Source organism: Penicillium soppii (assembly GCF_028829465.1).
Source record: "Penicillium soppii strain IBT 18220 chromosome Unknown utg000010l, whole genome shotgun sequence".
In the NCBI taxonomy this organism is placed as follows: Eukaryota; Fungi; Ascomycota; class Eurotiomycetes; order Eurotiales; family Aspergillaceae; genus Penicillium; species Penicillium soppii.
In genome coordinates this window covers 3,629,575-3,651,222 of record NW_026643240.1, presented here as the reverse complement: position 1 = coordinate 3,651,222, position 21,648 = coordinate 3,629,575, and the positions used below count along the sequence as shown (strand labels likewise).

At 46.3% G+C, this 21,648-nt stretch overlaps 12 protein-coding genes across 12 annotated transcripts; 4 read left to right on the top strand and 8 right to left on the bottom strand.

The window, feature by feature from the left end:
- Positions 1-447: 447 nt before the first annotated feature.
- Positions 448-910, top strand: N7529_012059 (cupin domain-containing protein; the record flags this gene model as incomplete). Its single annotated transcript, XM_057247585.1, has 2 exons — positions 448-473; positions 538-910. 2 exons carry the CDS (start codon positions 448-450, stop codon positions 908-910), a joined length of 399 nt encoding a protein of 132 aa, XP_057092934.1.
- Positions 911-1,043: 133 nt separating this feature from the next.
- N7529_012058 (uncharacterized protein) lies at positions 1,044-1,559 on the bottom strand (the record flags this gene model as incomplete). The annotated part of the gene is made up of 1 exon (XM_057247584.1): positions 1,044-1,559. One exon carries the CDS (start codon positions 1,557-1,559, stop codon positions 1,044-1,046), a length of 516 nt encoding a protein of 171 aa, XP_057092933.1.
- A 113-nt stretch (positions 1,560-1,672) lies between these two features.
- On the bottom strand, positions 1,673-2,914 carry N7529_012057 (Zn(II)2Cys6 transcription factor; the record flags this gene model as incomplete). Its single annotated transcript, XM_057247583.1, has 3 exons — positions 1,673-1,966; positions 2,014-2,099; positions 2,149-2,914. The coding sequence occupies 3 exons, from the start codon at positions 2,912-2,914 to the stop codon at positions 1,673-1,675; spliced, it is 1,146 nt and encodes a 381-aa protein (XP_057092932.1).
- Positions 2,915-3,294: 380 nt separating this feature from the next.
- On the bottom strand, positions 3,295-4,332 carry N7529_012056 (alpha/beta hydrolase fold protein; the record flags this gene model as incomplete). The annotated part of the gene is made up of 1 exon (XM_057247582.1): positions 3,295-4,332. The coding sequence occupies one exon, from the start codon at positions 4,330-4,332 to the stop codon at positions 3,295-3,297; it is 1,038 nt and encodes a 345-aa protein (XP_057092931.1).
- Positions 4,333-4,783: 451 nt separating this feature from the next.
- Positions 4,784-6,477, bottom strand: N7529_012055 (uncharacterized protein; the record flags this gene model as incomplete). Its single annotated transcript, XM_057247581.1, has 3 exons — positions 4,784-5,195; positions 5,244-6,212; positions 6,266-6,477. The coding sequence occupies 3 exons, from the start codon at positions 6,475-6,477 to the stop codon at positions 4,784-4,786; spliced, it is 1,593 nt and encodes a 530-aa protein (XP_057092930.1).
- Positions 6,478-7,590: 1,113 nt separating this feature from the next.
- N7529_012054 (uncharacterized protein) lies at positions 7,591-9,060 on the bottom strand (the record flags this gene model as incomplete). Its single annotated transcript, XM_057247580.1, has 1 exon — positions 7,591-9,060. One exon carries the CDS (start codon positions 9,058-9,060, stop codon positions 7,591-7,593), a length of 1,470 nt encoding a protein of 489 aa, XP_057092929.1.
- Positions 9,061-9,694: 634 nt separating this feature from the next.
- On the bottom strand, positions 9,695-10,318 carry N7529_012053 (uncharacterized protein; the record flags this gene model as incomplete). Its single annotated transcript, XM_057247579.1, has 1 exon — positions 9,695-10,318. The coding sequence occupies one exon, from the start codon at positions 10,316-10,318 to the stop codon at positions 9,695-9,697; it is 624 nt and encodes a 207-aa protein (XP_057092928.1).
- A 2,553-nt stretch (positions 10,319-12,871) lies between these two features.
- Positions 12,872-14,335, top strand: N7529_012052 (FAD-binding oxidoreductase; the record flags this gene model as incomplete). The annotated part of the gene is made up of 1 exon (XM_057247578.1): positions 12,872-14,335. One exon carries the CDS (start codon positions 12,872-12,874, stop codon positions 14,333-14,335), a length of 1,464 nt encoding a protein of 487 aa, XP_057092927.1.
- A 152-nt stretch (positions 14,336-14,487) lies between these two features.
- N7529_012051 (class I SAM-dependent methyltransferase) lies at positions 14,488-15,354 on the bottom strand (the record flags this gene model as incomplete). Its single annotated transcript, XM_057247577.1, has 1 exon — positions 14,488-15,354. The coding sequence occupies one exon, from the start codon at positions 15,352-15,354 to the stop codon at positions 14,488-14,490; it is 867 nt and encodes a 288-aa protein (XP_057092926.1).
- A 277-nt stretch (positions 15,355-15,631) lies between these two features.
- Positions 15,632-17,967, bottom strand: N7529_012050 (sodium:solute symporter family protein; the record flags this gene model as incomplete). Its single annotated transcript, XM_057247576.1, has 4 exons — positions 15,632-16,936; positions 17,037-17,314; positions 17,365-17,626; positions 17,680-17,967. The coding sequence occupies 4 exons, from the start codon at positions 17,965-17,967 to the stop codon at positions 15,632-15,634; spliced, it is 2,133 nt and encodes a 710-aa protein (XP_057092925.1).
- A 614-nt stretch (positions 17,968-18,581) lies between these two features.
- N7529_012049 (LLM class flavin-dependent oxidoreductase) lies at positions 18,582-20,021 on the top strand (the record flags this gene model as incomplete). The annotated part of the gene is made up of 1 exon (XM_057247575.1): positions 18,582-20,021. One exon carries the CDS (start codon positions 18,582-18,584, stop codon positions 20,019-20,021), a length of 1,440 nt encoding a protein of 479 aa, XP_057092924.1.
- A 307-nt stretch (positions 20,022-20,328) lies between these two features.
- On the top strand, positions 20,329-21,175 carry N7529_012048 (putative short chain dehydrogenase; the record flags this gene model as incomplete). The annotated part of the gene is made up of 2 exons (XM_057247574.1): positions 20,329-20,614; positions 20,667-21,175. The coding sequence occupies 2 exons, from the start codon at positions 20,329-20,331 to the stop codon at positions 21,173-21,175; spliced, it is 795 nt and encodes a 264-aa protein (XP_057092923.1).
- Between the last annotated feature and the right edge of the window lie 473 nt (positions 21,176-21,648).

The following is a 21,648-nucleotide window of genomic DNA, read 5'->3' as shown; positions in this document are numbered from 1 at the left end:
TGGCAAAGCGGGAATGTAGGGTATACACGACTGATAACGTGAATTCCTTGAATATTGCAATAACTCACTTGTATTATTGAATCATGTCAATATCAACAATATTGCTCACAACAAGAACTACGGTTCGAAACCTTTACACGGCAAGCATGGTTGATTCCGGTGGGGTATACATTGATAGCCTATTGATAGCCTATCCACCCCGGAAAACCTCTACGCCTTTGTTGATTCCCAACATTACTTGGGAATGACGTCGAATAGCCTGTAGGGCAACACGGAACAAAATATGACAGGGTGTTACGATTGAGTAACTGTCACAGCTGTTGTGCCAAGCAGCTGGAAAATCACTATATAAATTCCAGACCACTTCCGCAAGCCGTCTCTTCCACCAGCCACCAACAACAACAACACATTACAATATTCGTGCAATCGAAAGCCCAGACATTCAAAATGCAGGAACCAACCTATGACCCCTCGTAAGCACTCAATTGTTTTGAAATTCGCATATCTAAGCGCATGTGGATTTAACTGTCATTTCAGCCGCCCGATGCCCGCTCTGTCGATTTCCTTCTCCTACAAATTGGTCGGCATCCCGAACAAGACCATTGTCGGTCTGCGAGTGGAGTTTCCACCTAACGGCTCAACTCCACCGCATCGTCACGGAGGCGCCAATGTCGGCGCGTACGTTTTGAAGGGAAACCTTCTCAACAAAATGAACGACGAACCTATGAAGTTGATTGAGGAGGGAGGGAGCTGGTTTGAAGCTCCAGGATGCCACCATCGCATCAGTGACAATGCCAGCAAGATCGAGCCGGCTACGCTCATCGCTACCATGGTTACGGATACCGACGTATTTGAGAGGGATGGAATGGGTGCCTTGATTCAAATTGACGAAGAGTATGTGAAGCGTTAAATGTTTTGAAGTTTCAGCAATTTCAAATCTTTTGAACCCTCACCTTTGAGAAAAGAAGTAAAAAAATAAGGGAACAAAAATAGAGAGAAGCTTTGAAAGATGATATATTGTAAGTAAATAACGCATTCTACTGTTATTGAAGAGAAAACTGTGAGTTCTGCTCGCTTAAACCAGATGCGCCTGGATTGAAAAGGGCACAAAAATCAAAATTCACATCGGGCAGCATTTCAAAGGCTGGTAATTCATCAGGACATGGATCCGGATCAGCGAAGTCGACTGCCCTGAAATCGACTGGCGGATCTTTCGTGAGAGACAATAATTCTCGGGCGATGATTCCAATTTCACGGTAAGTCCTCTTACCCAGAATCCAGTGCTCGCTAAGACGTTTCAATGTACCCATAGTCAAGCGGATTTTCTCCCGGCTCTTGGCCCTTTGCTCGCCTGAATAGATAAATCGACAAGCGCTGAGGTGTGCGATGGTCACGTTGGCAATCATGCAAATGATGAAAGGGGAGTGAGTTTTCATGTTTGTTGGCAGGGTCAAAAGTTCGTCAATACTGTCAATTGCTGTCGTGCATTTCAGAGTATGTAAATCACGCTCTTTCGTATTGTTGCATTTGAGGCGTTCTGACGGGGCTAGGGGGCACATCTTGACACAGACTCTATCGCGCTATGAGTCAATGCTGATAGCGGTCGATGGATTTCCACGGTGAAACTACAGATGAGTAAGAAAAGAGAAGGAAATATAACGATCGTCCAACCTCACGTGTGCATGATGAAGAGCGCTTTGAACATGACCTCATCAAAGGAGCCATCGGGTCGAATCAAATTCCTCTTCTTTGGGGACAGTAGACAGGACCATGCCCTGACACTGGTATCGGATGTCGCAGCCATGGTTCTGTAAACTTGGTAATCTACTGCATCCCTAGGTTTCAGGGCCCGTTCTACTCCGAGGGTCAAGCCAATAAGCTCTGCGTAAGAGGAAAACTCTGCTTCATCGTCGCCAAGGAATTCTCGATTTTCGTAATCCTCCAAAGATCTTGGAGAGGGGATGGCCTACGAGATATTAACTCCAGGGGTTAATGAGCGAGCGATTCACTTACACCTCTCTCATATTCATCTTCTTCGCAAGGAAGATCGGTGGTGATTTTGATACCATTGGTTCGGAACGGATACGTATGTGTAGATCCTGCAATGGTGAGCAAGACATGAACGAATGTGTGAGGTTGAAAAGTTACCGGCAATATGAGCGTCAGTGATATAGATCACCCACCAGGTACGCCGCCAACTTTCTTCAAGAACAGCATTTCCCTCCCCATAATTCTGAGCATATTCTTTTTCGTTCATCCCAAGCGTCACCGCCATGCGGATGACTTCATTAAGTAGCTCGACGCCATGATCCGGCTCATTGCACCAATAAACAGCAACAGAGTAAAGCAGAATTGCTTGTACATCGAAAGGATCAGCAACAATTTTTGCTCGAATTTTTGATATTGCATCCCGGGCTCGCTGGCTCCATATTTCTGACGAGGGGCTGGAACTGTCAAAAATAGATCCAACATAACAGATGACTTTAAGGAGTGGTTGAACCCTGGGGTCGGTGAGTCGATTTTTTAAAGCTGAAAGCGGCAGCGTGCAAGGGTGGGCTGCATGGAATGAGCTGTAGTATAGACTCAGATATTGGGAATCTGGATTTGACGATATCTCGGCGTCTCCGCTGGTAGTAATAGAAAATGTTGAAGAATTGGTAGACGTTTGCTGTCCTGTTGATGAGTCGAGGGAGGTCTCATCAAGAACAGTCACAGGCGATGGTGGGGCTTGCTTTGGTCTGGGATTTCCACGCCGGCGAGATGGAGGATACACGCATGTTTTAGTGTCGGTGACACATCGTGAGCAGATAGGTTTTTGGCCGTCGCAGCGAAAATGCTTATAGCGGCATTGCGCACAAGATAGAGAATTCCTAGTTTTAGCCTTGGCAGGTATGCTGCGCAGGGTATCAGACATGGCCAATTGTCAAGGATCTGAATGTGGACGAAAGTATGTAAAGGATTACTTCTCTGATCTCCAAATCGTCAACTAGTGGTCCGGAAGACTGTGCAAGATTAGTCATAGGCCGCCACCTGGGCACCTGAACATCTGGGTACGAAATGAGTTCTCGCGATCGAAAACATATTTCTTCAAGGGCAAGAATTGATGTTGGTTGATGATAGAACATTGCGCTAAGTTTGACTCGTCTTTTTCCCCTCATTTGCCAAGTCTTTGTGCTGCGCGGAGTAGTACCTCGGGATTCTTCGTTCTGTAGATACATATATATTCACGTCTATTTTACCTTTACATTGGTCTATGAGGTATTTAACTATACATGATTATTGTAGCATCCACGGTCATACCAAAACGCTCTTCTTCAACCACTGATGGGCTTCGTCAAATATCCGCTCGGCTGTCGCCTGCACCTTTTTCGACTCCTCCGAGTCTCGAAAGTCGTGAGTAAACCCATGTGAACATCCTTTGGCAAGTGTCCATTTGTAGTTCCCGATCTCAAAATCTTCCTCCTGGTCCTTGCTCTCATTTCCTGCCAATTTATGGATCATTTGTTGTGCTTCCAGTCGCAACATATCCCATTGCGCACCGACGATGTATACCCAAGGAGGGAGGTCCTCCCTATTTGCGAAGTAGGGACTGAGCAATGGGTCACGTCTGTTGGCTCCAGGACAAACAAATGCCCAATCAACCCAGTTTGACGGCCCCGCAAGTTTATCTTTTGGCCCGTCCGTATAGGGCCGAGCCTCCAGCTTTTCATCCGTCGGATGACTGAAGTCAACAATGGGATAATAGGTAATAGCGGCCTTGACAACGCCTTTCAGACCTGGAAGCTGTGATGCCGACAAGGCCAGTTGGCCTCCAGCACTGAATCCACCCATTGACACGCGATCAAGATCAATGGGTAAACTCTCATCTGCCAGAACAGCAAGCGTAATGGCGTGGATATCCCCAGTGGCGACTGGGAAAGGATGCCTGGGAGCCTTCCGGTAGTTCAAGGCTACGACCAACATTCCCGTGCGCTTGGCCCAAGATGAAGAGAATCTATCGTCCATCTGTGCGTCGCAAACAGCGAAACCCCCACCATGTACGTTGAGATACACTGGGAGACTCTTTCCAGACTCATAGTTGGGTGGAAAGAAGATTCGGCACTCAAGATGCGGTCGGCATGGATATTTTTTGACTAATGTTGGGCGAGTTTCAGGCTCCGGCGGTTCAATCAACCTGATTAAGGGAAACAGTGTTTTCGCAGCGACTTTGAAACCCCAAATCAAAAGAAAACATTTTGCACGGTGTGACAAAGGGGGTCGGACTTTTATCAGCGGAGGGGGAGCCACGATGATTTCCTGTTTGGGAGATTCCCCTGTCGATCGATCGATCATCGTGAATTTATCGTCACAGGGATCTAACGGATCTAACAGATCTAACAGACCAATGTGATTTCAAAAGGAGGATAATGAAGACGAGAGTACCAAGGTTAAATCGATTTAATAAAGAATTGAAATAGAGAAACGCTAACGAGTGAACACATCAGATCCCAACACAATGGCGATCTGCATAAGAAAACTCGGATGAATTTACTTGCGAAGTCCACTTCAATTGCCGTCTATTTTTGCATGCGGTGCAGATTACCAGTGTAATATCGATCTTGCATAAATTATTGCATTTCGATCTGCAAATTATTGATTTGTTTTAACGAGCCCCATCTCGTGATGTTGATCACATCTCGAATCATAACTTTGTTCAAAATGCCTTTCACTACACATTGAACCAAAAAGGTGAGCATCATTCTCAATTTTTTTCTTTTGAAAATGCCCGACGGTCGAGATAAAGTTACGCTTTGGTTGTTTTAGTGGAGTTTTCTCTCCCATCTGTGGGGGCTATATCGCTTTGCCAATCTTTGAACGCGCGAGTTGGTAGTTTCAGTGTAAACATCCGGTCAATTTCCATTGGCGTCCGACCTTTCATTTCTGGTATGGCCAGCCACACAATGATAAATGCAACCACGGCAAAGCTCATCATCACGAACCCTGTTTTCGCTCGAAGGTTTCCCTCGTCTGAGTTATAGATATATGGCAAAATGATGGCAAACACGGCAGTGCCAATGCCACTTGTGAACCAGCCAATTCCCTGTGTCTTGGCTCGAAGTTGTAGCGACGAGGCTTCGGCCGCAACAACATGGGACGCGGGCCACGAGCCTAGGCCTGAGACCATGGTGACAATCATCATAGTGATTGATGAGTACCTTAAAACAAATTTAGCTGGTGTCTATAGGGGTATGCTATTATCTTACCAGATCATGACAGTTCCCTTGAAAATACCTGCTATACCCATCCCCAACCAGAGAACCGCGACAGTGGCCAACGTAGACGAGATGAGGAACCTCCGCCCAAAAGCATTCAATGTCCATAGACTGATAACATTCGCAATCAAGCCGAGTCCAATACCCAAGATCAAGAATATCAAGCTATTAGTCGAGCTCATTCCCACGACTTGCATGAAATATGAGGCATTGGCCAACAACTGTAGTCCAAACATTTGGGGAATGATGTTCGCAAAAGCCACAACTAAGGTTCGTCGGGTATTCACCCCTCTGAAGCAATCGATGTATGTGTGCGATCCTCTTTCCTCTTCCTCTGCGAGAATTGAAGCTTGTAATTCTTCAATGACAGCAGCTGAATCAATGGCATGCGTGTCAAGCCGTTTTTGTGCTTTCAAGGCTGCCTCATTTCTCTTGTTCCTCAAGAGCCACGTAGGACTTTCAGGTAAGATGGCTGCTAAAACAAATGGAACAGCAGAGAACGGCCACTGCGATGCAAAGCAAATCCGATATGACTCTGCGCCTGTGTGTTTCAGTGAGGTGTACACCACAATCGAACCGACCAGTTGACCAAGCAGTGTAAAAATAGGATAGAATGCAATGATCGGCCCTCGGAGAGCAACTGGCAAAACTTCCGACATGTACGTTTGTGTGACACACAAAAGGATCCCAATGCAGATCCCCTGGAATAGTTTCCCGGCGAAAAAAACCCCACGTCGAGTGTCAATATCGTCCGGCAGATCTGAGATGTAGCATATCGCAATTGCAATTGTAGATAGGAAACTTCCTATTGCCAGTGTGAGTCGCCGTCCACGCCGATCCTGATAGTATCCTCCAAGGATTGAGCCAATCATCACTCCAATGCAACTGGAAACATTCCATAATGAAAGCCACATGGACGGAATGATGTATTTTCCGTTCAGCTGCTGACCGAATTTAGATCTTTCAACAGTCAGCGAGAGAGAATCCGATTGTTACAAAGGGTGTAAACATACTGAAATTGTGGCATTGCAGCCACTGTTCCGACAATAACGAGGTCATAGCCATAAAGAAGAATGGCGGAGCTCAGAGCGAGACAATATCCCACGATTCTGGGAAATGTTTTGATTGACTGCCATAGCGGGATGTGTGATCCCTTACCCTCGCTATCATCACGGGTAGAATGCTCGTCAAAGTCCTTGCTCGAGTTGGTCTGAGTTGGATCCATAGTGTACGTTCAATCTAAGTTCATGTGTGATTCGACCTAAACAGGGGGTTTCTTTTGAAAGTCAAGAATGGAATTTCAGTAAACAACTCAAAGTGAATATCAAGTAGATATACTGATTTGGTTTCTTTTCCGCCTTTTCTTCTTAGCGAACTGGCAGTGTCTCCTAAATGCAGGAATACAAATAGCGCCTGGGCAGGAACAACCACGGGGGTGGTGGAATGTGATATTCGGCAAGATATGATGCAAGACAGGATTGTGACCATTTCCTCGAATTGAATCTCTCTGAATGGAGAGCACTGACCTCGACGTGTGACGAAGAACAGGGATAGCGGGACAGTTTCAAAGTCCTATTTGGTGACGAGGCGCACCCCCGCACATTCGCCAAGTGATCGTCTGTCGAGGGGAAAGTGTCGCTTAAATGTAAACTGGACTGCTCGAGAGCTGCCTTTTATTGGAATTTCTGTTGCTGACTGCTTTCTAACAAATGAGCATGTGGCTAGACCATATCTTGAGCCAATACTATGCACCTGAAAACGCGCTGAGAGCATGCAACAAGGCGCATACTCATGTTTAATTTTCAAATCCGTGAAATTTAGCTTGAATTCCTTTCATCACATTAGGCTCTGGTGGTCTAAACATTACTGACAGGGAACGAAGAAACCTAAGAGCGGAGCTTGGCTGGCCTTATCTATTGTCGTTTTCGGACTCACCTGCAGACTGGTATTCTTCGCAACTTATCAGTTTGGGGCTCATGATATACGCATGAATAGATTGTTAATTGCTTGTTTGGGCGAATTCAATTGGGTTTCTTTTTTGTCCCCTAACCTCATTACATTATCCACTTGCCGGTTGAAAGGTCTGCTGTGTTCTATTACATTTGACAGAACTGTTCCTTCATATATAGACTGCCTTTTCGCCGTTTGTAGCACCTTTTTTCCATTCGCATTCATGGGTAGACTGTTGTTGTTGGGTGAGAATGTTTGACAACGAACCCTGGGTTTCCTACTTGTACGCTGGAGGGCTGTTACTTACAGAGTAAAGAAAACACGTTGAAAGAATAACATGGGATATCATGAAATGGAAAGTAAAAGGAAATTGAATGCAATGAGTGTTCTAACCTCCCTTGATATGGTCCCTAAGGGATCGAAATTCAAATGCGTCATTCTGCAACCGCGCCTCTTTAGTCTTTTCTAAATCATCCAAATGTTTCTTCAACTCTGAAATCTCATTCTCCAGCTCCTTTGAAGAAGCAATGCGATATTTTAGTGTCAAAATACCGGCCGAAATCACCAGCAAAGCGATAGAGACTAGGTAAGCCCATTGGCCAACCTGTCGCGGGCTCTCCTGCGAGGGGCCGTCATTGTAGATCTGAAACTCGATCCAGGCAACGAACGCGACGATGGTGAAAGGACTGACTATCATGCTGAAGAGTATTCCAAAAAGGATTGTGGCGTCAACAGATACATGCACAAAGGCTTTCAGGAAGCGCCTAGTGAGAATGGGTTGCATCCGGCGCCAGATTGATTTCCCTTCAGCTGTCCCTTCGAGCTCCCCTGGATTTGTATCCAGATCGGTATCCAGATCCATAGGCGGTGGTTTCATTGCATTCCGTACTTCCTCCTTGAAGCTGCTCCAGATAGCTCTCCGGTCTTTCCAGAGGACCACGATCTGAGCGGATGGAATTCGCGATCGATATGGAAGAAATCTATATGTCAAAAGAACACAGTTTAGTATGAGACAGAGGATGATAAGGCTGTAGATATATCGTTTCGAGTAAAGAATTGCCTTCCAAAACCCGTGGGATGTCGGGGCCGCCGTGTCATCCGTTGAACTAGTTGCATGCAAAGAAGTACTTTGTCGAAGAATCTGAGTGGTGTTGAAGCAAGGGTTGAAGCAGATATCTCCTATCAGACCCCATTGCGAGATATTGGAAAAAGTGTTCCAAACACTGGTGTTCCACGTGGAGGTCCTCCACGAGGCTTGCCAGCCATCATTTGAGGTGTCGCTGTAGGGAGGAATATCAGGATAGCAAAACATGTATTGAATCGGCAATTTCGGCGTTCGTGCAGCGTAGACGAGGGCGCAGATCGAGCCCGCAAGCATAAGAGCATTCCACACGTAAAAGAGTAAATTGCGCGCTCGGTCGTGTGTCAATATGCGAGACCAACATTGCAGCGGTAGAAATACGAGGTAGCCAGTAACGACAATGGCGAGAACGGCATCCGCATCCAGCTCAAGTGAAGCAGGCGAAACCATCACATGATCTGCTTCAGTGATTATGGAAGGAAACTCCTTCAGAAGACTCGAGTTCGAGCTAATCCAGGGGATAGATACAGGCCCTGGGTCTTGGGGTTTCTGGAAGCTAGAAACCATGATGAAAGTTTGAATGGCCGCCGTTCCTGCGTATGTTGCCGCAGCACCGAGAAAAACGTCGGCCAGCCATCCCGTCCATCGAGTGACACAGCTTGCCAGGAGAAGTGCATAAAAGAGGTATCGTGGACATGAGTTGTAGATAGTCGAGATCGGGTAGTAGCAGAGGGCTTCGCTGGCTACGAACAGCGGGGAGCCCGCTCCATGATCCATTGAACCTCAGGCCTGGATGAAAATGAAACAATGTTGGAGAATTCTGAGTTTGCAGTTCCATTTAATTATGAATAATCAAGGTGAAGTTATAATTTCCTTTCAATCTCTGCCCGTGAGCCAATCATAGTGGTGACGTCATTAGTTCAACAATGCTTCGCTTTTATACTCCATATATTTCACATTATAGGCTTCATTCTATAAGGATTGAAGTAGAAATTTCTGTCAAAATCCACATTTCTCCTGACTTGAAGTTTGAGAAGCTATTATATGTTGCTGCCTATCAATTTTCCGTCTAAATTGTTGCTGCCTGACCCACAGTTGTCTAACGTAGAACCAAGAAAGATGGAGATGTGCAAATGAAAGGAAAAAGCTTGGGACTACTGGGAACTAGAAATTGACGTGTCTACCGCTCACATTATTGAACAGTGGTTAGTTGGTGACAAAAGGAGGCAATGGCATAGCAGTCAGTTTCCATCCATAGCTATATTAAATAAATATTGTATATTCAATCAAAAACATTATATCTAGATCCCAAACTCCCGACTAACCCCTAACTGCCATATAACGAGTCTTCCTGAAGTTTGCCGACACTAATGCTCTATACCGTAAGTTCAAAACCAGACATGCGTACCGATTATCGTCTCCTTTCATTGATCTCATCCACAGCAAACATGACAAGTCTTGAGATGGGGCCTCCGCGTCGCTTTGGCCTTTGGTACTGTCGCGGTTTGGGTGTTTGTCCTTGGAGGGTTGCACTCTCCAGCTCAACTGAATCCTGTCCACGGCTGGATACGCTGGATTGATGGGTGTACTCTGCACTGGGTCGGACTTGCAGTGTAAGACCAATGCCCAGACAAACCAACACGATGACGATTTCCTCCAAAACAGACATCACAAGCTGGATCGTGACATTTCCAGTCAACATGTTGAACTGTGCTTTGTGGCCAAAGCTATATATGAAGGAGTAGATCAATCGGACAAGGATCAATGGAAGAGAGATTCCCACCGCCAGCAGTAAGCGGTGCTCTCCGTCTTCGATGCTCTGAGACCTGCTGGCAACGAGGATGAACAAGCCACATACACCAATCCAGGCGACGAGATACAGAACTAGGCCGACTTGTGTCTTGGTGTTGACAAGACCACTAGTGAAATTGGCATTCTCAGTGGAACCGACAATACTCAGGATCATAGCCACTAGCGCAAACAAGCCGACCAATCGAAATATCATTGGAGAGAATGGTTTCCCTGTTTTTCTCATGATGGAATCATTTCTGGATCTATATTAGTTTCGATGCTTCTGTAGAGTTCAGGATAGACAACCCACGCTCTGGACAAGAGACCAATGGAAGCCAAAATCATTGGCGACAACCCAAGTGATGTGCAAACAGCCCATGCGATGTATAGATTGACATCGGAAGGGGTATTAATAGTTGCTAGATAGCACGCTGCGCCAATAATGCGAGCCAGAGAAAACACGACGAAGAAGTACCAGCCCGAACTCTTTTTGAAACCATGGTGAAATGCCATCCAAAGGGCGAGGAATAGAGTGGGAGAATAAACAATGATTTCGAGGATTGAAATCCCATGGCGATAATCAATCGTCATAGTGGCTAAGGAAAAGAAGAGTAATTTAATCAGTAGGGTTGAAATAAGGCTTGTGTTGATATTTCTTGAGACCGGGCATTGTTCTGCTATTTAACATCTTCGACAGCTCCTCAATCTCGCAATGCTATCCTATATACGTCTGTTAGGTTTTTTGTGGCTGTGCTTATTTGCAGTGCCAGGAGCCAGTGTCCTACGCAAAAAAAAGCTTGTGGGTCTATATCCTGCGACAAAAAGTGCTTAGCATCGCACTGCCATCGCACTGGTCACCTCAATTGGGTTTAGCGTATGTTGTCTCCCGACCAGCATACCCGATCGGGACTAACGTCTCAGCCTCAATGAAGAATCTGACTGTGTTCGCCTACGACCTTAGGGCTCTGCGCCTTAGGTAGGTTGGAAAGATGATTTCTATTCGCTGGTCGGAAAAGGTCCTTTGTGGAAACCCTTGGTAGAAGGTAGTTAATTCGTATGCATAACTACATAGATCAAAACTTTCAATAGCCGTCTTACCATGACTAATGGACTACCCGCCCATAAGTCTGTCTTGCATCAGGGGATTTTCTCGCATTAAGGGATTTCCGGGGTGTTAGGGGTTTTTATGTATGGAATTTACATACAGAAGGTACATAGAGATACATATCAAACATTCTTCAAAATCTTATGATATAAACTAGATTATCAGAATTCTTATCGTCGTTTTATACTTGAAATATCAATCTTATTCTGGTATAACTATAAGTATGCTCAATATTTCAATGTGAAGGTCAGAAAGAGCCTCCGAGAACCAAGAACTAGAATACTTATAATTTGATCCTCTGGAACTAGACAAATGTTAAATATAGCAGAATCAAATATCATAATAGATTGATATATATGTATTCTCTATATTATAAGATATTCGAGGATGTTTGATACGTACCTTTTATGTGTAAACCCCATACAAAAGATACGAAACCCCGTAAATCCCCTAATGTGAGAAAACCCGATGCGCGATAACGGCATTGGTCATTTGGTACGACGGCTCTCTTGCAATATTTAGGGCAACTTCCTGAGATAACAATACCGACTCCTATTGACATCGCTGCTATATAGTGATGAATGTGTTACCATTAAAGCCACATGCAAGGGCTATAACACGCGATGACCAAGACTTTCGATGAATGGAGCTTTTCTTTTCAAGAGCTTCTCTGCTGTAGGCAACTGGTGTGATACCGCCCGCATAAACAGTCGGCTTCTAATCTGGTCTGTCCACAAAAGGTTTCTTTCGAACTCCTCGGAAGAAAATATGTAACTTGACCAACTTTGTTCAGAAAAGATTTTGATAATATGATCTAACTGAACAATATAGCTTTTTACTTCATACTAATTATTCCGGATTCTTGTTATCAATTGTGAGTTGTATATATTCTATAAGAGTACCCGAACCAAAGCTACTGCGATAGAAATATATCTTGCAAGCTGCCGGCCTTATAGTAATTTTACTTACCTATCTAGTTCTTGAAAATTTTAACTACCGTCGCCAGAGTGGATCGCAAGAGATACGACCATCGCAGACAACCGGCTCCTACCTAAATCTCACTACTGGACCGCATAACAGTTCATTGCATTCAACTACTGTGCTTGTATTCACTTTTGTGTTTTTATACATTCCAAAGTTGCTTTGCTGTACCTTATTAATGGGGTATTATCTCCAATCATATAAAATCCAAATTTTAGGAATTCAAAGCATCGTGCATCGATCTTAAAAATTCATGAGAAAAATCAAGCAGAAACCCCTTTTTCGGTTCCTTAAGTCCGTTGTCCACTCCACGTTAGAATGTAGTGAATGTGATTTTTGAGGACTGATTTTTGAAAACGTTGCAGGTTAAGATAGTCCTAAAAAGCAGTATTCGGGCGAGCTGTGAATACGCATTTGGAATCATATGTAGAAGTCGACTGGTATCCCTAAATCCCTTTATCCGGAGAAGTGTAGATCCGTGATTACTGAATAATGAGGATCGTCAGTTTGTTCTTCTTCTTTTAGCTCCTCACCCGAACGCGAACCCATCATCGTTCCATCTCCGCCTTTTATCGTATTCCCATCGTATAACTCTACCGAGGCCATAATGCCTCCCTACTCGACCAGGCGGATTAAAGAGGGAGCTAATTATTTAAAGAGGATGAGTCGCTACAATTCAATCTCAATCAGTGCAGTTTCTAGCATTTCATTATGCTATCGTTCGCCTTCGCCTTAGCTGGCATCTTGGGGCCGATCGGTTCGTATGCTACTGCAGGTCCCTTAGCCTGCTCCAACATCACGTCTCAGCTGGGCTCGTCCAAAGTCAACACTCAAAAGCTCAGCTTGAAGTACCACACAAGCACTGAATATTGGAGCACCACTCAAGATGCTTACAAGCCGTCTTGTATTGTTTACCCAACCTCCGCAGAGGATGTCTCTGTGACTTTGAAGGCCATTCGAGTAGCCGACAGCCGATTTGCGGTCAAAGGAGGAGGACACAACCCCAACACCTTCTTCTCTAGTGTTGATGAAGGCGTTCTGATCGACTTGAGCAGCTTGTCTGAAAAGTCATATGACCCAGAAACTACGCTGGCGACCTACCAGCCGGGTGGTGTGTTTGGCGATATATACGACTACTTCATTAAATATAATCGCACGGTCGTTGGCGCCCGACTTTCTGGAGTAGGCACTGGGCTTGCGCTGGGCGGTGGCATGAGCTATCTTTCTCCTCAGTACGGCATGGCTTGTGATTCCTTCCGGGAGCTGGAGATTGTTCTCCCCGATGGTGAAATTGTGACTGCCTCAAACACCACCAACCCTGATCTGTTCTTCGCGTCTCGTGGTGGTGGAGGAAACGCCTATGGTGTTGTGACCAAATACACCGTTCAGAGCCGCCCTGTTGGTGAATTCTTCGCTGGCATCATCATCTACGCATTCCCCCAGAAAGACACCATCATCGAAGCGATTGGAAACTTTGTTCGATACAACACCGATCCCAAAGCCGCCATTATCGGTACCTATGAGAAGCTGCCCACCCCAGATTTGAACTTGAACATAGATGAAGCCATCATCATGTTCTTGGTATATGATGGACCCGACCCAGGTGATGCATTTGTAAATTTCACCAGCGTCCCTCATCTCATCAGCACAACTGGCATCAAGACCTACCCCGAGGTAGCGGACATGCCAGTATCATTCGCCACCGAGGCATCGCGAGGAAACAACATTTTCCGAGTCGGCGTTCACCGTGCTGATAACGACGAGTATAAGAACGCTCTCGATGTGTGGCGCAACTGGGCCGAGTCAAACAAGGGCAAATACACCCTACTTTCCCTCGATTTCCAACCTGTACCGAAGAGCCTGACGGATGCCAGTAAGGCACAGGGCGGAAATGCCATGCAAATGCCCGATGGACCATGGTTTTGGTTGAACTATTTGCTTACCACGCCCCCTGGAATGAGTGAGCCCGACTACGACGCCATTCAATCTAGCTTCCGTGATATGGTTGCGTCGACCACCAATGCTGAAGGCCTTCCACTTTTCATCAACGATGCCAACCGTGATCAACACCCCTTGTCGACCTTCTCTACATATGAGAAACTGCAGGGCATCAAGAAGAAATATGACCCAGATAACTTCTTTGCTGACAAGACTGGAGGTTGGTCTTTTGACTAGATATGATAGCCAGTAACTTTTTATCATAATTTACACTTTTAAAAGATAGTAACAAAGACGGGTGTTCCATAAATGCAACATACTCCCTGTCTAGTTCCCTCGGGCAAAATCTAAACTTCAAACCGAGTTAGAGCACTTTAATTTGTGCATCTTCATGAGCAAGCCTCGGCAGATATAAGCAAGAAGAATGGACGATTTCTTTCAACACTCCACTCCGGTTGACCTTCAACATCTTCTTTAGAAGGAGACCAATCCTTCAGCCCAGTCAAAGTAAACCCAACATCCAGTAACGCCGTAACATATGTCTCCACACTGCGGTGATACTTCCTCACCCCTTCGGTCCCCAACCAGCTCGTCAAGCGCAAGCCTTCATCCGCATAAGAATTCAACGGCCATATTGTGCGATTTTCTCCGTTTTCTTCTATCACCCTGAACCCCGGTCCTGGATGTATTGGTGCTGTAGTGACCGGATGCTCAATCGAAAATACGAAGCGGCCATTTCGGCCGTGCTGACTGCCCTTCTTCAGGCAAGCATGGATCTCGCGAAACAGTCGCGGAATATCTTCGATGTAGTGAAATGTCAAAGAGCTGTACACCATGTCATACAGTCCAGTTTCTGATTCGTTGCCGAGCGTGATAGTCTCCAGGTCGCTGACTTCGAAGGCAATCTCGCCACTTGGTGGTTTCTCTAGTGACTGCTTTCGAGAATCGCGTCCGATTTCAGCCTCGGTCTCCTTTGCGCGATTGATCATATTTTGAGAGATGTCGATTCCTTTGAGATACTCTGCGCCGTTTTCACGAGCCCAGCGGAGGAACCACCCGTATCCGCATCCTAAATCTAAGATCCGGGTTCCTTTCAAGGGATATTCCGTTGTTTCGCTCAATGTCTTGCTGATGACCATTTGCTTCAGAGTTGCCCATTCTGGAGCTGCAGATAGACCATGTTGTGAGCGGGCGAGGGTTCCATATGCGGAGAAAAAATTCGGGTTGTCGTAGATATTTTGTGATGGGGTCGACATCATGAAGCTTTAGAAAGTACAGTTCTGAAGCACGAAAGGGACAGGTTGAAATTAGGAATTCTCACAACCCCTGGTCTCGGAGACAATAGAGGAACAAATATTCCAAGATCAGAAAAATGATTCACTTATGAGAGAAATTAGGATATTTTGACCATGGATGAGCGATGGCGGATAATCCCGATTTTTGCCTATTAGAGTCCCCGATCTATTTTTCACGGGTCAACTTTATTCTCCGACATCAGATATATAAATATATATAGAGGAATTACTATACAATCTAGTTTGCCTTTTTACTTCCGATATACTCCTTCGATGACTTCCATACACCCTTCGCACCTATCGCAATATCCCGCCGTCCGTCGTAAAGCGGATAGACGACGACGGCACCAAATGCAGCAAACTGCCAGATGATTGCAACGGTAACCCAGCCTCCGAAGAATGATTTCGTGAAAATGTAGTCGCGGTACAGTGGAAGTGGCCAAGCAACAAAGGTCACTAGCACAATTGCAGCGAACATATACCAAGCTATCTTGAGCCATCTGCGCAGCTCCTTCAGTGTAGCCTCGTCGAATGGATGTTGGATATCATCCAGGCTAATATCGAGAGCACTAGAGGATGAGGCTGGTAATGTTTTTTCGTTGTCTCCTGCGATTTTCTCAGAGTCATTCGCTGCTTCCGATGGAGTCGCCGAAACTGGTTTCACCGATCCAGCTGCAAGTTTAGGCCCTTGTGGGTTGTCTTCCTCGCCACTCTCATTCAATGTGGATGTGTCCGATGGTGGGTGGATGTGTGCTTCATCTGCGAGCTCAATGCGCAAGAACTCTCTCCAGTCAAATCGGTATGGTTTGTAGAGCGATAGAATGACGGAGTAGAGGGCAGGCGAGAAGAAAGATGCAATCGCAGCATAGAGCGCTGGGTAGTTGTTTGTGGTTGTCGTGATGTTGATATGGCCATACATCGACTTGGTCGAGGCCAACCAAACAGCAAGACCCGTGAAAAAGCCAAGTACGGGAGAAACAATTGCTGCTAGTCGAGTTTGGCGAGACCAGAACAAGGTAAAAATCATAGGCATGATTCCAGGACATGAGATAATAGGTCTGAGATAGCCAATCCATGTCATGTTTGCTCCGCCGTAGTTAAGAGCGATCGAAATTCCCGTGATGAAGACACCGTGGATAACAACAGTGATATGACTGACCCGCACAAGCTGCCTGTCGGTGACCTTTGGGTTGAGATAGGTCTTGTAAATGTCGTAAGAAAGGATACTGCTGACGGCAATCATTGACGAGGAGATGGTCGAAGTCAGTGCCATGAAAAGTAGGAAGAAGAAGCCGATTATTCCCTTGTCTCCAATGAGCGCCTTGATCACGTATGGCATTACCATACCCGAGCTGACCTCAGTTGCAGTGAGCGTTCCAGGATAGGTTGGGAAGATAGGAGTCTGGTGGATTGCGCGCGCTGTCAATCCGATGACGGTTCCCAGACCCCAGGGAATTCCGAACACGGCCAATGCGGCGATGTTGTAGCCTGGTACTGTGGCGCGCACCTCGGTTGCAAAGGACTTTTGCCAGAAAGCGGTATCCTACTCGTTGTATATTAGTTAGACATACACAATGTTTTGGATGTCTTGGTAACTCCGGGCTCTTCTTGAGAACCTCGATCTGAGCAGTGGTATTGCTTACCATGACGACGAGTGCCAAGTTGCCAAACTTGAGGATCAAACCCCAGATAATTGCACCCTTTGACTTGAAAGTGAGAAGGGAACCTTCATAATTTTCGGGGATATAGTTGTCTGCCGCTGTCGCAACAACCTTATCATATAGACCACCCAATCCACCGACATGTGAGTTTGTCAGAACAGAAATGGTGAAGTAGATAATCAGAATGAGAGCGATAGCCGTGTGCAAAAAGTCAGTCAAGAAGGTGGCCTTCAGACCACCGACTGCTGTATATAGAACCACTGCGTACAGTTAGCTCTTGATTATTTCCTTTTGATCGAACAATACATACCTCCGAGTGGAATCAAGATAGTTGCTGCAACATAGTGCATGTTAGAAACACCATGAATAAGTTGAGACCCGGTCATAATCATAGATGCACAGCCGAAAACGTTGTTCACAAGATTCAGCAGGATAAAGATTACATGGCCGATCTTTCCATACCGCATGCGCACCACTTCAAGAGAGGTATGCGCATAAGGAACACGAATCTTGGCCATAACCCCAAGTGCTGCCATCAAAGCAATCTGGAAGCACAGGCCAGATCCCCACCACTACTCACCCGTCAGTCCAACACAATAAGCCAGAACGACTGGAATCCACATACCAAAGGCACAGCTAGGCCGTACCTGTAACACATACTGGCGCACAGCACCGTCTCATTGATCCACATCCAAGAAGAAAATACCGCACTCGCTGTAAGTCCACGACCAACACTTCGATTTGCGACCATGAACATCTCAGACTTGCCCGAGTCTTCGGCAAGATAAGCTTTCTGCACCTTGACAGCGACCAAAATAACGCCGCAAAACACAACGCTCAGACCAATGAGTAGGCCATAGGCCGCACCCTGGGAGATCAATGCCAGCTTGGCTGTATCTATCGTGTTCGCCATGATGTCTGGGCGAAGAAAGACAAGAAAAGCCAAGTTGAATGAGCAGGGCTGAGAAATATTTATTGACTGCAGGGTCCATCATATCTCAGTGCCCAGCCTTATGTGGATGAATTCAGAGCCAATTAACAGTCTGTGGAGGATTGCGTAACAATCAGAGTTGCCATGTGGTCGCGTTGCTAATATCCGCAATTGCGTTATAGCGGCTTGAGGAAAATCGTCTAGGTGCTGAACTGTAGCACTGCTAATTGGTCTGAAGTCAGGTTAATCGTGAAAGTTGAATGATTGGCGAACAATTTGTTGTGAACATGGGAGGAATGGCGTGCCACGCCGAGGTGATGGTGTCAAATTCTCGCGTTATCGCGAAATGGTACGAAACGATCATTGCGCTTTGCATTGCTCCACACAATTCTGTCGGCCGATATAATGTACCTAAGTAGGTACTTAGGTACTATTCATCAGGAATAATGGAACTAGAAAATGGCGGACATGATGGTGACATCCATGGTGACATCTGTGGGCCCTTGGCATTTATTTCCAGTATACAAAACTGCGATTCCCAACTACTCGTCACATCGAGATATTTCAAAACGAGATAGTTTCAGCAATATAACAATATGAGTGATGCGGCATCAGCCTCAGGCAAAAAGCAGATTATTCTGAATGCCTTCGTTATGAACACGCCTGGCCACCTGGCCCCAGGGCTATGGAAACACCCCAGAAACAAGACCGACCAATACAAAAAGCTATCTTTCTGGACCGACCTGGCCCAACTGCTTGATCAAGCTGGATTTCATGCAATGTTCATCGCAGATACTCTTGGTGCATACGACGTGTACAAGGGCCCAGCCAACTTTGTGCCGACACTGTCCTCAGGCGCGCAATTCCCTGTCAACGACCCACTATATCTTGTCCCCGCCTTGTCAGCAGTGACGAAGAATCTCATATTTGGAGTGACTGCCAGTTTGACGTACGAGAAGCCATACGCACTCGCTCGTCGACTCTCGACGGTAGACCATCTCAGTGAGGGCCGAGTAGCGTGGAACATCGTCACTTCGTATCTGGATAGTGCGGCCCGGAACCACGGACTGAATGAGCAGATTCCTCATGATGAACGATACGCCATTGCAGATGAGTACCTGGAGGTTCTGTACAAGCTCTGGGAAGGCAGTTTCCGCGATGATGCTGTGCTGGCCGATCGACAGCTCGGAACATACGTTTCCAGCGATGGTGTGCGAGAAATCAACCACAAAGGAAAATATTTCGATGTACCCGGTCCTCATTTCTGTGAACCTTCACCCCAGCGAACGCCATTTCTTTTCCAGGCCGGTGTCTCGGAAGCAGGAAACAAATTTGGCGGAGCCAATGGCGAAGCCATCTTTATTGGTGGACAAACACCAGAGGGTACACGTGGCACCGTCGACAACATTCGCAATATAGCCAAAGGGGCAGGCCGTGACCCGAAGCATATCAAAGTCATCGTCGGAATCAACGTCATTGTCGCGGCCACAGATGAAGAAGCACAAGCCAAGCGGGAGGGATACCTGAAATACGCCGATGACGAAGGGGCTCTCGCGCTTTTTGGTGGGTGGACTGGGGTAGATCTAGCAAAATACTCAGATGATGAAGACTTCCGATTCAGCGACTCTCCTCGCGTGCAATCTGTCGTACGCAGATGGTCAGATACCGTCCCCGGTACCGATAACCTGCCGTGGACGAAGCGCAGAATAGTGGAGTACATCAGCGTTGGTGGACTTCAAGCCAAGATCGTCGGCAGTACCAAGACTGTGGCGGATGAGCTGGAAAGATGGGTGGAGATCTCCGATGTGGACGGGTTTAATCTTGCGCATATCGTGAACCCTGGAACGTTTGAAGATATCATTGAATTCTTGTTGCCTGAGTTGCGACGCAGGGGCCTTTTCCGTGACAAGATTGAGAAGGAGGGTGCCACGGCAAGGGAGGTTTTCATTGGGACGAAGCGATTGCCGGAAGATCATCCTGGGAGCAAATATAAGTGGCGGACTGGGGAGGAAATCCCCAAATACCAGGCCCAGTAGAACTAGGGTTGGCATAATTAATCTCCATGATATCTTCCTGTCAATCAAATCAACGTTTCAAATATCTATACAGTTTCCGAAGTCCAAGTCCCGTTTGACACTTTATCTCCGATTCGCAGCACTTATCTCCGCTCTGATCGTGTGCATCTTCTCGCCATCGGAAACATCGGCTTTTGGAGATTTGAATCCCAAAGAGTCAAACAAGTGATGCAATGGGTATAAATGACGCTGTCTGGTCTCACCATGTCCTTTCAGACATTGGCAGTTGTAAACAAACCTGAAGACTCAACCAGCCACAGACTCAGCAATGTCGCTGCGAAAGATCGTTACTGTCACCGGCGGCAATGGTGGAATTGGCTATGAAACAGTCAAAGCACTCCTCACTTCTCAAAAGCCTTACCACATTCTAATGGGCAGTCGCTCTTTGGAAAAGGCAAAGTTCGCCATTGAGACCCTCAAAGAAGAATGCCCCCAGGCAACCAACACCGTCGAAGCTATACAAATCGACCTTACTAGCGACGAATCCATCGAAGCAGCGTTCAAGCAGGTCGACGATACCCACGGGCACATCGATGTTTTAGTCAACAATGCCGGTATGTACTACAATCTCCCAGATCCAAGCTAAATCGCACTAACACCCCCTAGGAGCAACATTCGATATCGACTACACAGCCGGCAAAGTGTCTCTACGGGAGTGCTTCAACAAAGCCTACGACGTCAACGTCACAGGAACGAACGTTCTAAGCTACACATTTATGCCTTTACTCCTGAAATCCAGCGACCCACGTCTTCTATTCGTAGCCGGCCTCTCGGCGATCAACCAAGCAGGGAAACAATACTTCCCGACGCCTCCACAGCCTGCGGGGTGGCCGAAGAAGATTGGATTCGAAACAATTGGGTATCGCTGCAGCAAAACAGCTCTGAATATGCTGATGCTGGATTGGAATCACAAGCTCAAGGCGGATGGGGTCAAGGTCTGGGCTGTTGGGCCTGGGATGCTGGCTACCAATTTGGGGGGTGTGCCGGAGCTGGCAAAGGCTATGGGGGCACAGCCGGCTAGTCTTGGTGGTGAGATTTTGAAGGCGGTTATTGAGGGCGAGAGGGATCATCAGGTTGGAAAGATTGTGGTTCGTTCTGGGATTATGGATTGGTGATTCCTAGGTTGTGCGATGAGAGTATATAGTTTAAGATTATGCAGCATTGCAATGATTGTGGGTGGCGTAAAGTATAAAACTCGAGCTTACACCTACAACTACAACATAAGTAGGTAGAATATAAATTCGTCTACCCTTGCCCTTGCATGAACTTGACCCTAAATCTAAGCCCAAAAAGAACTTCCCACAGAACACCGTGCCAATGCAAAGCGATGAAACAGATCAATTCCCAGGCTGAAAAGAATTGGGTCTATTCTTGAATTGAAGTTGAGACTGCGAATATGCAGTTTGTCAGTTGATATTTCCCCAGAAACAATAATGATCCGTGGATGACCCACTGTGACCTCACAGGTGGGGATAGCTTCACCTAAGAGCACCTGGGCAATTACTAATTGTGATGCAAAAGATTACAAATCAAGATGGACTCGATGAAACAAAAAACTAATCTAAACTGAAATCCGTCCATCGGTCAT